Consider the following 16208-nt stretch of genomic DNA (forward strand, 5'->3'; position numbering starts at 1 on the left):
CGGAAGCCATAGTGCTTGAGGTGACCACAGTATGTAGTAGAAGAAGCCACCTTTGTTATAGTTTCCTACTAGAAGGGGTGAGGGTATCTTTGGTGTCCAACCAGACCTGCAGAGGACCTGGAAGAGCTGTATGGGTGAAGGGTAGAAACTCACTTTCCCAGCTGTCTTTCACCCTTAAGGCCCCTGTCTTCCTCATACTTCCAGCCCCTCGAACCCAGATCCACATCTCTCAACTGGAGTAGACTTGGGCCTCCAGCAACCTGAGAGGCCTGTAGGAATGAGCAGGTCAGGTGGGGGAAGTGTATAGTATTGCAAAGAAGCCTAAGCGGCAGAGAGTTCCATAAGGGTGTATCAGGAGTTCCTTGGCACAGTAGCCAAGAACTTACAGTCTTTGCTTTTCAGGGGTGCAGTAGCACGGCCCTGAAGCGAGGGCAGGAAGAGCAGGTAGAATCTAGCTGGGCGTGGCCATTTGCTGCGTGGCCAGGGGCCAGGAAGGAGGAGACCCTGAGGCAGGATAGCTGAGGGTATCCAGATGAGCAGAGGAAGGTCTGCAGCAAAACACAGGGAGGGTCAAGGTAAAGGTGAGCCCGCAGTCTCCGCACTTCCGGAGGGCGTGGCCATCCTGTAGCCGCCGCCGTTAAGCTGGCAGGTGCCTAAGGACAGCTCTGCCCCGCCCTCTCACTTCACTTTCCTTTTCCGCACCGCACCCTCTCCCTCCCCACGTGCCTCTTTCCTAGCTTTATTGAGATGTAGAGTACACGCAGTACTGTCTGTCCGCTGTTCCAACTATTTCTGGTGGCGACATCGAGGGCACAAAGCTTAGTTTGTGTCCGCTCGAGCGTTCAGGTCTCGCCCCAGCAATTCTTCCTGCCACTTGTCGCCTACAGGCATGTCTCTGGATCACCGTAGGCAGCGTCCGGCCTTTGTCCGGCCCTCCTCCACACTCACTGGCGCACATAATGTGATCTTTCGCATCCGGCTTCCCACAGAGGCTGCTCTGGCTTCACCTAGGTTGTAGCCACGTAGTAGGCTCATGCCTGTGGCGGAGGATAGTTGGCGATTGCATGTGGTGCAGCGTCTTTCCCCGCGCATCAGGTTGCACTCTGGGTTCATTCTGCCATTGTCATGTAGCTACTGTGAATCCTTGCGGGATTCTCAAAGCTTACCAAGGTTGCTCCTGAAGGGCTGAGTGCAAAACTAAGTTCAACCTTAAAAGAGAGGGCCGCACCCTTTTCTGAAGTGTAGAATTTTCCTTTAAAACTGCTCTTCTAGTGGCTGGAGGAAGAATGAAAATGGGGACAAGGAAGTCTGGGGCTGGCTGTACATGAGAGGGAGGATGGCTTTCCGAAGAGACTTCTGGCGACGTGGCCCCCGGAACTCCCCACCCACTTCGCAGGGCTCAGCTGCTTCTCGCGGGGGCCTGGCGACCCCTGGCGGCGGGCTCCTTCCTGGGCGGCTTCGCAGAGACACTCCCTTCGTGGCTGGGTGGCGCCACATTGCTCCTTCCGCGCCTCCAGGGAACACCTCGGGCGCATGCGCGCCCTCCAGCCTCCCGCTTCCCCAGCCCGGGGTTGCTAAGGCGGTTGATAAGTCGAGGTGCTGATTGGTGAGTTCCAACGGAGTTGGCACCTCCAATCCCCGCCCTCGACCCCGGAAGTGCCTGCCTACGGGATAGACTGGTAGGCACTCAAACGCCAGAGTCATCGCTCATTGGGCCTGAGGGGAGAAGGCGGGCCCCATCCGGAACTGTGATTGGTCGGGGTCCCGAGCGGGCGATCCGAGACTGTCTAGTGCTGGCTGTATGCGGCGGCGGCGGAGCCGGGTGGAAGGGGCTGCCCGGGCCCTGCCTGAGGCTATCGCCGCGCTGAGTCGGTGCTTGCCAGCTGGGCCCAGCCCGGAAATCTTCCGCCGCGCCAAGTTCGATCGACCAGAGGCGGTGAGGCTACCCGAGTAGGCAGTCGGGGTCGGGGCAGGCGTTGTCGTGGGCCGGTGTAGGTGACACCTGATACCCTCTGACTACAAACTTCTCATTTGCTTCAGGCTCCAGTGCTCTGGCAGCTTCTCTTGCGCGTGCTCTCACCACTGGCTGCAAACAATACCTGGACCGACCTTGCCCCAGGTAAGCCCCGCCCTCTCAGAAAGCCGCTCCCCAAGGCTATTGTAGTTTAGTCTTAACCCATCAAGTCCCGCCCCATCAAAGCTCCTCTGTTGTCTCCTCCCTTCCTGCAGGCACCTGCTCCTCTGGGCTGTTGCGCCCACTTTCATTAGTATAAATTCCCACTAGCTTTTACCACACTTACCTGGGTAGTAGTGGCTTTATCACTCCAGTGAAACGCTGAGACTGGCCAACCACTCACAGAAATCCTGCCCGTTGGTTATCACTTTGCCTCCTCATAGACTCTCAGATCTCGCCTCCTTACTCCACTCTTATCAGGTTCCAAGCTTAGGGGGTGCTCTCAGGTCCCCAGAGGGATCCAGGTGAAATCTCCAGGTTAGCACCCCCTGATCTGATCATTTCCCACTCCAGAGGCCCAAGCCTGTGTGGTGAAGTCAGCACTGGGCTCCCAAGGCTACCCCAGGTCTGTGCTGCTACAGTTTCCCGACGGCAGTTCTCAGGGAAGCCGGGAACTGCTGCTGGCCCTGTCTTGGCTCCTGGCTCGAGGACCCTTGCTTGAGCAGCTGCTTGCCCAGAACCGTGTGCAGCTGGGTGACCAGTTGCTCCAGTGGGAGGTGAGTATGTAATGAGGGTGTCGGAGCTCTGCTTTACCCAGAACCCATGGGTTTCTCCGGGCTCCCAGCACACATGGTATTTGCCCTTGGTGGGGTTCTCATCCAGCTTCGAAGCTGAGGATGTACGTTAGTAGTACAGCTTCCCTGTCCTGGTCCTTCCTCGAGATATGGGATGTATAGCAGGGCTGACTCTTGTTCCCTCTCTACTGTGAGGCCCCAACCAGTCCTGGTCCTCCTGCACCCTTTGTGGAACCAAAGAGCTCCGTGGATCTCCGACTAGTGGAATGGCTGATGGGAAGGCTGCGGTTTAGGTGGCGATGCCTGATCTCTAGTCAGCAGGAGCAGTGTATCCTCCTCAGCAAGGTAATACAGGCACATGGCTCTTCACCCTGTGCCCAGGCTGCCTTTCCCTGGGGTCCATCTCTGTCACCACTATTGGACCACTGGACTGCTAGGCTTACACCAATTCTGACCTTTACAAGCAGGGACCCTGCTTTACCTGTGTCTTGGTGAGCAAGGTGTGGAAGCCCTTGGTGAAGTTGTCTGCTGCCCCTCTGCAGCCTCCACCCCCAGTATTACTGGGGCATCCTGAACCCAGCCCTATCCTTTCTGGCTATAAGTGGTCTCTAAAGGTGCCCATATTTGGCTGAAAGATCTTGCTGGGAACTGCTCCCCAGCCTGGGTATTTTACTTGTTACAGATCCACCTGTACACCCAGGGATGCCACAGCCAACGGAGCCTTGGCCATCTTTCTATTGCCGAAACAGAGATGCTTAGAGATCCAGAGAGTGGTCAGCAGGTGAGGATTGGCAGGGCGCTGCAGTGGGTGCTGCCTCGAGGTGGGGCATTACCCGGGCTGGTGTTAGGCTTTGATAGCCAATCACTGTCGTTTGTTACTGTGGGTGGCTAGTGTCACAGTTGGGGTTCTGGAAGGGGACCACTGGAATGGGAAAACACTGCTTTCAGGTATGAGATGAACCTCTGGCTCTACCTGACATATCTGGAGGTAGGAAAGGCTGAGTGTGAGCAGGCCGGCTGTCCTTTAGAGCCTGGGGCTAGACTCACAGGAATCAGTGTGGGGAGGTTAACAGGAAGGCCAGGGTACAGGCCTGGATGTTTGAATCCTCCTTCATTGCCCAGGGGCCATTCACTTCTTTCCAAGCATGGCTTTTCTAGGCAGTGGGCTCTTGAGCTTCCTGATAGACCTGAATCTTAAGAGAGCCGAGCCCGGCCTGGAGAGATGGATGGCTCAGCTGTTAAAGAGTGCTGGCTGCTCTTTCAGAGGTCCTGAGTTCAATTCCCAGCAACCACATGGTGGCTCACAACCATCTGCAATGGGATCCGATGCCCTCTTCTGGTGTGTCTGAAAACAGCTACAGTGTATTCATATAAATAAGAATAAACAAATCTGCCGGGAGTGGTGGCGCACGCCTTTAATCCCAGCACTCGTGAGGCATAGGCAGGCGGATTTCTGAGTTCGAGGCCAGCCTGGTCTACAGAGTGAGCTCCAGGACAGCCAAGGCTACACAGAGAAACCCTGTCTCGAAAAACCAAAAATAAATAAATAAATAAACAAATCTTTATAAAGAGAGTGAGAGAGTGAGCAGAGCCCTGCAGAACAGTAGGCTATGAGACCCCAGGGATGACAAAGCCCTAGGCAGACATGGCCTTCTGTCTAAGACCATGACACTAAGGAAGGTGTCAGTGTTGGCCCCATCCCAGCTTCTCCCCAGGATATTCGGTCCCCCCCCCCCCCTTGTGCTGTCCTTCCATCCTTCCCTGTCTTTTTAGGGTCCTACCCATCTCTATCACTGGTGTCTTCCTTTTGCTCAGCTTATCTCTGAGGTTTATAGGACAGGTTCAGGACTGGGCATCACTTTGGGGCTGGATTTTAAACCAGCGCGAATGGTTGGCTGCCTCTGCGGCCTTGGGCTTGTATTCTTATGCACCTGAACTGGGGCTCAGATGATGCCGTCTTCCAGGCATAGCTCCCTTGTTTGCCTCTTCCCTCTCCAGTCCAGACTCTACCTTATCAAAGGCCCATCCGTCCTATGGCTGGGTGGGTGAAAGCAGAGGCTCATGGGGTGAGGGGCGGATGGCTAGATTCCTGGTTCCCACTCACAGGTGCTTCCTGGGTAAGGCACCTGGCTATTGGTGCCAGCTGGATCTGTATCCCTAGATAAATCCCAGGCTGGGTCCAGCCTTGTAGGGCCAGCACTTGACCTAGAAGTGCTGAGATAGACTTAAGGGTCCTTATGCACACCCCTGGCTCTGGACCCCCTTTTGAATGTGACTCAGCTGCTGGACTTTGGGTTATAGCAGAGGCCTCCCATGCACAGTCAAGCACTGCCTGGGACTTTCCTGTGGGACCACTCCAGGGGCAGGGTGCGGGGAGGCTGCTGGTTAAGGCACCACTTGTCTCGGAAGCTGTCCTGTGCTGAGACGGAGGACTGTGGACAGCAGCTGCTAAGTGGACCAAGGCCTCAGATCAGCTTCTTTTTGTGTATTTGGAGAGGAGCTGGCAAAAACCTGCATCTGGCCCACCCTCAGTCAGGTCCCAGAAGTTTCTGGAATGGTGTGTGCCTGGTGTGTGAGCAGCCAGGCCTGTTGTTACATTGGTAGTCAGTTTCCTGGGTCCCACAGTGGAGCCCACAGCCTTCTATTTGCACCTCTGTGTCCTTGCTCCTGCTGGGAGGAGGTTCAGGGAGATTGCCTCAGGAGTCTGCAGAATTGAGGGTGGAGCCATGGCAAAGCGAAGGGGTTTATTTGCTTGTCTACCACACCCATACCCCACAGTCTCGGGGTATTGGGCCCCTGGGGACTATTCTTGGGGTCTGTATTATCTGCCCTTCTGATGGTGTGTCTAGGTGCTTTGTGTCTGTGGGTAGGGTCTTTGCTCTTTGGTACTGGGTGGTATACCTGTGGGCCACCCTCTGTGCTCCACTCACCCTGATCTGGCTGGCTGCTTTCATCTCTCACCACTCTCCCATCTCTGCGCGTGGCTAAGTGGTGGCTCTGATCTCCTGTCTCTTGTGTTTGCCCCAATGGACTGGCCTTGGCTAGCATTCAGGGTCTCTCTCCATGTCTCAGGCCATGGGAAACTTCTCTGCGGAGCCCTGGTTTGGGGGTCTGAGGTGCAGAGGGCTTGGCATGCACTGTCTTCTGCAAGGGTCCTCTCCCTGGGTCCCTCGTGCAGGTGTTAAATGTGGGAACACTTACATTTTGTGTAGGTTGTGCCTCTGACTAGGCCTGGATGCCTATGGGCATCCCTGGGCATCCACCCTCAGTTTACAGATTGCTGAGCATTCTGTCTTCCAGAGGGTCAGCTGTGTTGGATGGTCGACGTTTGGAAGGGATTCCCTAAGTTGGGGTTAACAGCCAGAGGACCAAGGGTGGGAGATAAAGAGATAGCAGCTTCTGGCTCTAGCTAAGCAGGGAGGGAACCCCAAGAAGAAGAGGTGCTGCTCTGTCACTGATGTACAGCTGTTAGTGCAAGACTAGCAAGCTTTCTGCTGCTGAGGGTGGGCAAAGGTTATCTTCTGGCCCTGCCCTATCCCCCAAGCATGTCTGAGCTCTGTCGAATGCCCCTCTGCTATGCCTAAGTCCTCATCACTTGCAAATTCTTCCCACAATTACATGGGATGGCCCAGTGGGCTCCCTGCTCTCGGGCCTTGTTATCTATGCAGGCTTTGGGACAGCTTCCAGTCAGTGGGCTATTGGACAGAGCACTCTGGTCAAAGGCCCCTGGTCTAGAGAGTGGTTCAGGAGCGGGTCGGTGGGCAGTCTGCGCCAGCTGTGGTTTTTCCCCTAGCTTCTGCAAGCACTGGAGAGTGAGAACAACCGCCTGGAGGCAGCTCTGGAGTGGCGGCGCCGTGAGCTGGTGTTCTGGCAGTGGATGGTGAGGACGCTTTTCTCTGCCTCCCCTGCCCGTTCTCGCCCTGCCCAGGCTCATTGGTGGTAGCGTTTGGAAGCTCTTCCCACCTGGAAGATGAAGAAGACTGTAAGGGGTACTCCATGTCCTTACCTCTGGGTCTTCCAGAGGCCTGGGTTTTGTGCCTCTCTGCATTCCAGAGAGGTGCTAGCCAGGGTGTATGAGCTGCCCTTTGCTCTGTAGGCCCTGGGAATGCTACTGCTGCCCCACGAACCTCTGCATCTTCTGCCCCACTCGAAACCTGTGCTTGTGCCTGACCATCTCACTGGGATCTCTGCAGGATACAGTTTTGGATACCTGTTCCCCTGAGACTCCTGCTGTGACATCCCAGCCAACGGTCCTGCCCGCAATCTCTGAAGGTGGGCTTGGTGAGCTGGAGTCCGTTAAACAAGAGTTGCAGGCCCTGCAGGAGGAGCTACGGGAAGTGTCTGAGCCCCGGCGGGCTGCATGGGAAGCCCGGGTGAGCTAGGCATCTGCTTTGCTAGCCCACTCTTCCTGACTCACCTTCCAACCCTACCGTTTTCTTTTCTTGTCTGGACTGGCTACTCGGGTGAGGGCTGGATGACCATTTGACAAAGCTTCTAGATGAATTACCCTGCTTATTTGAATTCAAAATTCAGTTTGATGAATGAGTGGGCACCAGATTCCAACAGCAGTGGGTTACAGTGAAGGGACCCTGCTGTCTTTCACTGATACCTTCTGATTTTTTTTCCCAGGGACTCCCAGAGAGTTAGGCAACTCCGTGCTGAGCTGCCTGCCTGTGTAACAACCCCCCCCCCCCTCGTTGAATGCACATGCGCCTGCCTAGTGGTCCTCCTCAGCTGTTCTGGGAGTGTGTGCACTCACTGGCCTATCACTTCTTCTTTTGGGTAGCATTTTAATGTTAGCCCTTTATCTCTTATGTAGTCTAATCAATGATCAGGGGAATCCTCTGGTAGTTGTACACTATCCACCCTAGTGAGGCCCCAGACTGCTCAGGCTGTGGTTGAGCCAGAGGTCTCCTCCCCTCCCAGAAGTAAGGGCAGAACCCACCCAGCAGAGCACCCAGGACTCACAGTGGCTCTCTGAGTGTTCCAAGTGAGTTAGAGGCTGGGAAGACCTCATCCGTGTGCTTCCCCCAGGCCTGCTGCCCACGGAGTCCTTGGATAGAGTCTGCCCTGAGGAGGACATGCTCCCTCCCATTCATGTACTCCTGGACAGCGGTGGGAAGGGGCGCAATGGAGGGAGATGGGAGATGCGACACTGGGTCCCGGAGTCCCAGGTGTCCTCAAGAGTCTTCCTCTGAGTTCTGAAGGGCCTTAAGGAGCACGGTAGGCTAGAAACTGCCAGGCTACCCTGCAGCCAGGTGTAGGTCTTGAGAATGGAGCCCTGGAGGTTGAGGTTAGGGATCCTGAGCCCCTGAGTTTGGGTCCCTGTGTTCCAGTTGCTGCTGGCATGGACTTCATTTGCTTTGTGAGGGTGAAACATTTTGGGGCAAGCCAGGCCTTTTGTACTGGACCTGGGAGAGTGAGGCTGGCTTTCTGTGGTAGGAGCTTCAGGGCTGCAGGGTTGCTGGGAACACCTGGATCCTGGATTCTGGGAACAGAGCTGCCCTTGGCTCAAGAGCATCTGTACCTTCTCTCACGCAGGTTGGAGGCCTAGGTCAGGGGCCAGAATGGAGCAACTCAAGGAAGGCCCTGCAGGAGGCTGTCCAGCAGGAGTTGGCAGCCCTGCAGGGGTCCTGGGAGCGGTCCAGTACCCCTGGCCAGCCACAAAGACCCCATCGACTGGTGAGAAGTAAAGATGGGGCACCAAGACCCCAAGGCCTACAGGCAGCCGAGGTGATCAGGACACTGAGTGCCAAGGAGGCCTGTCTGAAGAAGGCGTTGTACCAACTGCAGCATCAGTCTCGGCAGGAGCTAGCCAGGCTGGCTGCTGCTCTGCCTGGCTTGATTTGGATTCTGCCTCCTGAACACTGAAGGCCCTAGGATGTAGCCATCTGTGTAGGATCTCAGAGGCAAGGAGCAGAGAGGTCCAGGCCTGTGTTCCCTCCAGGGCCAGAGCCCTTTCACCTACAGTTTTGGTGTTACAACAGGCTGGTCCTCCTGAGAGATTTGGAGGGGACCTATATATACGCGGTAGAGCTGTTCCTGGGGACACCTGGCTGCTGCCCTCTTCCACTGTCCCTTCTCTTCCTCTTTCTGGCACACTAGGATGTGCGTAGCCTACGGTTGGCACCATGCTGTAATCACACATGCCCCAAAGTACAGGAAGTATTGGGCCTCCCTGAGTGGAACAGCTCCGGTTGTTTCCCTGAACCTCTTTCTTAGACTCTGGCTCTATGCCTCCTGCAGCAGAGCTCCCTCCTATACTGGGCCACGGATGCGCCTGATGTGTGTGTGTGGTGGGAAGCTGGATGGGAGCCTGGGGCTCTGCCTGGGAGAGCGGAGGAGAGGAAGCTGTGGTGCAGACAGAAGGCTTTTGTTCTGAAGGCTGCTGGGTAAGCTCAGCGCTCACAAAGCAGCCTGTGTCCAGGACGTGCTTACAGCCTGGTGGGATAGCTCTGTCCTAACCCAGTCTTTCCCAGCCTGCAGGCTCAGGCGGGTTCCATGGTCTCTAGTCCTACCTTCCTTCCAATCCCCAGCTCCAAACACTGACCAGGCACTGGATAGCTGGTAGGACCCACCAGGCAACCTCCGTCTCTTGCTTATCTAGGCCAGAAGCCACTACGTGACTCTGGGAGCCTCGAACACTAAAACATTCTTTCATGGGGGTTTCCTGCTTGTCTGGTGGTGTGTGCTTGAGTGACAGCTCATGTCTGGAGTACAGGTGGCCTCTGGCCCTGAGGCAGGACACCATACTGGTTAGTTCCAGTGAATGTTCCTAGCCCACTTCTGGATGACCAGTGTCTAATAGGTCCTTCCTAACTTTTATGGACATAGTTCCTAGAGTCTCTGGAACCTCCTGCCTGCCGCTGGGCCTCTGCTGGACCTCCTGGCCCGCAGCCCCTGTTCCTGCTTGTGAACGCTTGTTCAGCTCTTCTTGCTGCTTCCACCAATGGGTTCCGGCTCTGGTCCAGGGCATGTGGGAACTTGACTGTCTGGCTCCTCGTGACTGTGATGTGGTCTATAAACAAATCTACTTAAGCTTGCTGCCTCTGAGAACTGCCCTGCTATAGGACTTCCAGTGGTCCTATAGAACTCAACCTTAAAAAATCCAAAGCGGATTCAATGCTATGAGCTCTCGCTTCTCCATCTGCTCTGCAGAGTTAGTGCAATTCCTGTCAGAATCCTCTGTGTGTGTGTGTGTATGTGTGTGTGTGTCTGTCTGTCTGTCTGAGGCCATGAGAAGGCAAAAGCCTGTAGGGGTAGGGGACTCAGCCATGGGACTCATCCTTGGTCAAGTTGTCACCTGGGGAGGACCTCAGAACTAGCTTTTCCACACACAAGGGCTTGGAATAGCCCATGTTTGTGGTCTCAGTGCTCTGTGTCCTCAGCTCCCATACTTGGGAGCCACACAGTCAAGTAGGAATAAAATGTGTCAGTTGGCCATAATGTCCCTGGCAGATCCTGACGTCCTGGGGCAAGTTCACAGATTGATGACCTGTGCTGCTCCAGGGTCCTGCAGCATAAACAGATCAGGCATTAGGGACCACCATCAACCCTATCCTCCCTGCCTCTGAGGAAGACCACATTGTCCGCCAGGACTCCCAACCTGATCCTAAGGTCGGCAGCATCTTTAATACTTGTCATGAGAACTGAAGCTCTGGCCACCCACAGGTACATTTGAGGCCAGCAGGTGGACAGTGGGGCCATGCTCTCGAACCAGTGAGGACATGAGTTTGTTTCTTGGGTTCCCAAATATGCAAAGGCAGACACCTCCTTGCTTGAGGTAGTGGGGAATACCAGAGGTGGATTCCTGACACCGGAATGTGCTGACTGTGAAGGGAAGTTTAGTAATTCCAACTCTTGTCAAAGCTAGAAACTTCTGTTTAAAAGTCGACATTAATAGGATGTGTCTCAGTGGCGGAACACTTGAGTGTCTTATGTGAAATTGGATCTCATCTCCATCTTGGTTTGAGGTGGTGGTGGCGGCTGGGAGTGTCAGTTACGTATGCAAATGGTTTGGTGTGCAACAGGACATCAGTCATGGAAGGGTTGCTATGCAAGGCAGGAACTGAGATTGGTAAGTAGTCATCTTCATGGCTGCCGGTTGAATGGGAAGGGGGCGCCAGTTACAGGCCAGAAGGTGTGCTGAGACACCGCTTTGGGTGGGGGAAGGAGCCAATGCAGTGGATGGGGAGAGCCACCACTGGCGTATCCCAGAGAATTAGTGGTACATGCACAGAAGGCCTGGAAGGGACTGCCCAGGAGCTATATAACTACAGAAACCAGAAATGCCCACGATGTTAAGAGACGCCAAAGGATGCTGCAGTCCTGAGTGTAAAAATTCAGTAATCTTGAATCTGGGTGAGGTGGCGCACACCTTTAGTTCCAGCACTTAGGAGGCAGAGGCAGGCAGGTCTACAAAGTGAGTTCTAGGACAGCCAAGACAGTTGCACAGAGAAACCCTATCTTAAAACAAAAACAAAAAGCAAAAACAAAACAAAAAAAAAAACAGCTTTAAAAAAGCAGTATGACATTTAACGAGGCCATAATAATAAATTATAAGCAGTTTATTTATTATAATAAAGCAGTGCAGAGGGTGCACCTAGCGCCGAAAGACAGAACTCACGTAGATCAGCCAGAAAAAGACTGGCACGATAATCTCATTCATGGAATGTGCTAGAACAAGGGTAGGTGTGGGTGCTGGAAAGGTCTCGGCTGAGGGCATGATGAACATTGACTATATAGAGTCATAACATGCGTACTACACCTGATTCTGGGTATATCAACCTTTAGGAGAACCACAGCTCCAGACACACCATCATCCCATGAAGATGCTGTAAGAAGCTTCGTCCTTCATCTAACACGGGTGGGTGGGTCAGCCCTGGGTAACGGGTCAGCCTGCGGCCCTCCTGCATACTTGTGCAGACACTGAGAGCATCTTCTGTAATTCCAAGACCTAGCGCTGGCCTGCAGTCTCTCGCCCATCACTTTCCATCTCCCCTCTGCCATCTTCACTGCTGCCACTGGGCCGAGTGCAGCACCTGGGGCATCTCCGATGTCTCCCAGTTGACTGAAGAAAGCCGAGCAGCCTGGTTGTATAGCCAGGAGGGGATGTACGGGTGTACGACATGTTTGTTAATGGAGGATTCGGTTTACACAAATGAGCCCAGCTCCTATTTCCCCCAGCACTGGCTTCTTGCTGAGGTACTGAGGAGGCAGCCCTCTTCACACTCAGAGTGAGAAGAATTTGAGAGTCCTACCTGGGATGGTGCCTTTCAAGACTGCTGGGGTCATCCTGTAGAGTAGCGGGGACTCAGGCAAGGCCTCTTGGGTTAGGTGTCCAGTTACAGTGGCATATTCTCAGTGAAGTGTCTAAAACAGCCAGCTACTTTGAGAGCAGTGCCACCAGCTTTGAGAGAAAGGACTGCCTGGCAGACAGGTCCCTGCTTGAGGCTGCCAGCCCTCCAGGAAGGGTCTTCCTGCCACTCAAAGGCCTGTGGCCCACACCTGCTGCTATTTTGCTCATCTGCACAAAACAAAATGTTGGGTGTTTACAGCTCAACACAAAATGGACGCCATCAGCTTTTAGCCATGCTCAGCAGTGTCTGGTCCTGCCTCTGCCCTCGGGACTTGCTTCTGTCAGTCTGTCCTACTGTTGCCATTCCCTCGGGCCCATAGTCTCTGTCCACCTGTGTCTCCAAGTTTGGTCGTGAGGTCTCATGCCTTGTCCCACCATGCCCCAACAGGTGCCTCTGACGCTTTGTCCTTCAGGAGCTCTGGGCTTGGAGCTGTCGCCAATCCTGAGTGCCCTGGTGGGAGGTAGGGTGGAATACAGCAGGGCCTAGATCTGGTCTTCATTTTGGATGGCCTATTCTGGCTTGAGAGAGATTTTGGGGTCTAGCAGAAGGGAGATGAGGCCTGCCTGGGGAGCTACAGGGGTCCAGTTGCTGTAGGCACAAGGTCTGGTGTCCTGGTCATGAACTGTCCTGGTCTTAAAGCTTAGTCATTCATGGAGCCCAGCTTTCACCATGTATCTCCAGCTATGGCATCAGTTTGTGGGGCGCCTAACACTTCACAAACTGAAGCTGGGGCTAGAGAATAGGTGAGAACTCCGGTGAGAACTTTGGTGTGGGTGTGACCACACTGGAAGTCATGGAGCCAAGATGCAAATCTGAGGCCTGGGCCTCCTGCAAGCAGCAGTTATGAAAATGAAGTCAGAGCCACAGGCATGGGTGCCACCCGAGGTTGTACAAGCAAGAAGTGACTGTTAGACCAGGACAGCATGGGGTGGTGGTACCCTCATACTGTGACATGCAGGGGTGTTCCCTGAGGTTGTACATGCAGGAAGTGACTGTTAGACCAGGTACCCTCGTACCCATCCTAAGAGAAAGGACCTGCAAGCCTCGAGCACCACAGTGCCTGGCAGTCAAGGGAGATCTTATTGATTGCAGGGGGTGGAAGGCAGGCTTTCTTCCTGTGCGGTCTGTCTGTCAGTAACCTAGCTTCCTCTTTGTGGACCAGAGCTTTTCCTGAACCACTCCATTATACCCTAGGGACCGTGAGGATGTGGTAATAGAGACAACACATGTGGTAGGGACACCTGTCAGGCCTCAAGCCCTGGGATGTAAGCCGGGGAGCCTGGGACCGGATGAGACACTGTTGCTCCCGCCTCCACACACCTACAGGACACAGTGACTCGTAGCTGGCCCTCTGGCTCCTTGCTGTTCCGTTGCAGGCCTGGTGGTCTCTGAGCTTTCTCTGTTCACGATTTTGTCCGTGTCTCAGTAGTTTCCTTACATCCTTTGGAGAGATGGCTCAGTGGGTGAATCGCTTGATATGCAGGCATAAACACCTGAGTTTGGATCCTCAGCACCTATGTAAAAAGTTGGGTTTGGAGTCACGCGCCTGTAATGTGGGTACTAGCAAGAAGAGATGAGGCTCCAAAGCATGTGCTGGCCAGACAGTCTAGTTCACTGGTGAGCTCCAGGTTCATTGAGAGACCCTGTTACAAAAAATAAGGTGGTGATGAGGGCTAGAGAGGATGGCTTAGTGGTTAAGAGCTCTGACCGCTCTTCCAGAGGACCTGAGTTCAATTCCCAGCAACCACATGGTGGATCACAACCATTTGTCATGGGATCTGATGCCCTCTTCTGGTGTGTCTGAAGACAGAGACAGTGCACTCATATGCGTAAACTTATAAATGAATATTATATTTACATAATATATAATTGCACAACAATTTTATATATAAAATTTAATTATATATACTTTTAGAATGATATATAAAAATATATATAATTATACACAGAGAAACCCTGTCTCAAAAAACCAAAAATAGAGCTGTTCAGGGGTTAAGAGCAGTGGCTGCTCTTCCAGAGGTCCTGAGTTCAATTCCCAGCAACCACATGGCTCACAACATTCTGTAATAGGATCCGATGCCCTCTTCTGGTGTGCCTAGAGACAGTGACAGTGTACTCATATACGTAAAATAAATCTTTTTTAAAAAACCCCAAATAGACAGAAACCAATCCAAACAAACAAAAACAAACAAACAAACAAACAAACAAGCAAAACAAAAAACAAGTGTAAAACCATACTGGAATAGACGTGGTGTCGATCTCTGTCCTATACATGTGTGCATGTGCTCGCAGACACACACAGACCAACAAAAGGAAGGCCTAGCAGTTGTGTGGATTTGTGTGGGTCAGACAGTACAGGAGTTTTTGTCCCGTCCTAGGAAGTTAATTGTGGAGCTGAGGATGTAACTAAGCTGGTAGAGTTCTTGCCTAGCATGTATGAAAGTCTGATTTCTGTCCCCAGCATCTGGTAAGCTGCTTGTAGTGGCTGGAGCCTGTAATCCCAGCCCTTAGAAGGCAGAGACAAGAAAATCAGAAGTTAAAGATTGTCCTTGGGCTACAGAGCAGGATGAAGCCAATTTGGGCTGCACAAGACCTTGTCTCAAAAAAGAAAAAAGAAAAAAAAAAGTAAAAGACACATAAATGGGTGTGTATGTGTGGGCAAACCAATCCAAAAAGCCTTGGTTTAGTTCTTAAACAGCTGTGCTTGTGTGATGAGAGGATCGTGGGTCTACACATTCAAGCTTTTATGGGATCAGGTGGTATCAGCTGGGCATCCTAATTTGCTTTGGCATTTGCCTGGAATTTGTTTTCTTATCACGGCAGTGGCTGTCAACCCAGTTTGTTAAGGAAATAATCAAAGGGGTGTGTGCCCAGTGTTGAAACCCTTAGCTCTCGCGGGCTGCTCAGGAGGTATCTGATGGGCTGTATATCAATCACTATGTGAGCTTCCCTCAAAACTGAAATAACCAAGTGAAACGGCACACACCTCCAACCCCAGAGCTCAGGAGGTAGAGGCATGTGAGTCTCTGAGCTCAAGCCAGCTTGGTCTCAAAAATATGCCCCACTCCCCCAGTACCTTGCAGCGTTCCGTGAGAATTCACAGTGGCATCCTGGGATGCCTTACCACACATTTCAGGACCCTAGCTCCAGCTAATACACGTCTTTTGTGTTTTCCCACTCTGTCTGTACTGACATGTCTTAAAAGACTCACACTGGGTTGGGTGGTGGTGGTGCACACCTTTAATCCCAGCACTTGGGAGGCAGAGGCAGGCAGATTTCTAGTTCGAGGCCAGCCTGGTCTACAAAGTGAGTTCCAGGACAGCCAGGGCTATTCAGAGAAATCCTGTCTTGAAAAAACAAAAAAAAAAAAAAAAAAGATTCACACTGGGAGTATTGTTCTAACCCAAGCACATCGTGCCATGCCCAGTGAGGTCTGTCTGTGTACCCATCTCCATCCATTTCCCACAGTTCAACAGCACGTTATCTCTGGTTCTCTGAAGCCTGCTCCAGGGCAATGACTTGGCTGTCTGGTCAGGGTGACAGTTGCAGCCTAGTGCCTGCAAGCTCCTGCTAGGGTCCCTGACACCCTTTAACAGGCTTCAGCTTCTATAGACTGTTGATTGAACGTTAAGTGGTCATTCTGTCCCGTGTGATTTTTTTGATTGCTGAAGTCTACTCTAGTACATGCACTTGCTTAGTTTTCTGGTCTTATTTGATGAATGTGCATATATGTGTGTGGAACATGTGTGTTTGCATGTTTGTATGTAGGCACACGTGTGCGTGGGGTGGCACACATGCACAGGTAGGTGCGTGCACATTGGTCGGTGTTGAGTGCCTTCCCCGCTCACGTTCATCTTAGATGCTGAGGAACGGTCGAACGATCTCTTGCTGAACCCAGAGTTTGCATTTGAAGTTACTTGGGCTAGACAGCTGCTCTAGGCTTCCTCTGTCCTCATTCCCTGTGCTGGGACTACAGGCAGGCCACCCTGACCTTCGCGCACTACAAACACCTCACCCACTGAGCAACCTCTGTAGCCCTGTTTATTTCTTCTGTAAATGACTAGTTGTGTCTTTTTTTTCTTCTTCTTCTTCTTTTTTTGA

General features: G+C 52.9%; 1 protein-coding gene across 1 annotated transcript; it reads left to right on the plus strand.

Annotated features, from left to right (window-relative positions):
- Positions 1 to 1657: 1657 nt before the first annotated feature.
- On the plus strand, positions 1658 to 11186 carry Tedc1 (tubulin epsilon and delta complex 1). The gene is made up of 8 exons (XM_021179071.2): positions 1658 to 1936; positions 2041 to 2119; positions 2528 to 2730; positions 2944 to 3093; positions 3431 to 3529; positions 6542 to 6628; positions 6942 to 7121; positions 8290 to 11186. The coding sequence occupies exons 1-8, from the start codon at positions 1802 to 1804 to the stop codon at positions 8617 to 8619; spliced, it is 1263 nt and encodes a 420-aa protein (XP_021034730.1). The 5' UTR covers positions 1658 to 1801; the 3' UTR covers positions 8620 to 11186.
- The last annotated feature ends 5022 nt before the right edge of the window (positions 11187 to 16208 follow it).

This window comes from Mus caroli, unplaced genomic scaffold, assembly GCF_978045245.1.
Source record: "Mus caroli unplaced genomic scaffold, Mus_caroli_1 scaffold_14, whole genome shotgun sequence".
NCBI lineage: Eukaryota > Metazoa > Chordata > Mammalia > Rodentia > Muridae > Mus > Mus caroli.

Excerpts from the sequence above, each read along its gene's own strand:
- Tedc1 (XM_021179071.2), top strand. The coding sequence starts at position 1,802 with ATGCGGCGGCGGCGGAGCCGGGTGGAAGGGGCTGCCCGGGCCCTGCCT. Across the intron at positions 1,937-2,040 it reads AGTTCGATCGACCAGAGGCG|GCTCCAGTGCTCTGGCAGCT; the intron begins GTGAGGCTACCC and ends CATTTGCTTCAG. Across the intron at positions 3,530-6,541 it reads ATCCAGAGAGTGGTCAGCAG|CTTCTGCAAGCACTGGAGAG; the intron begins GTGAGGATTGGC and ends TTTTTCCCCTAG.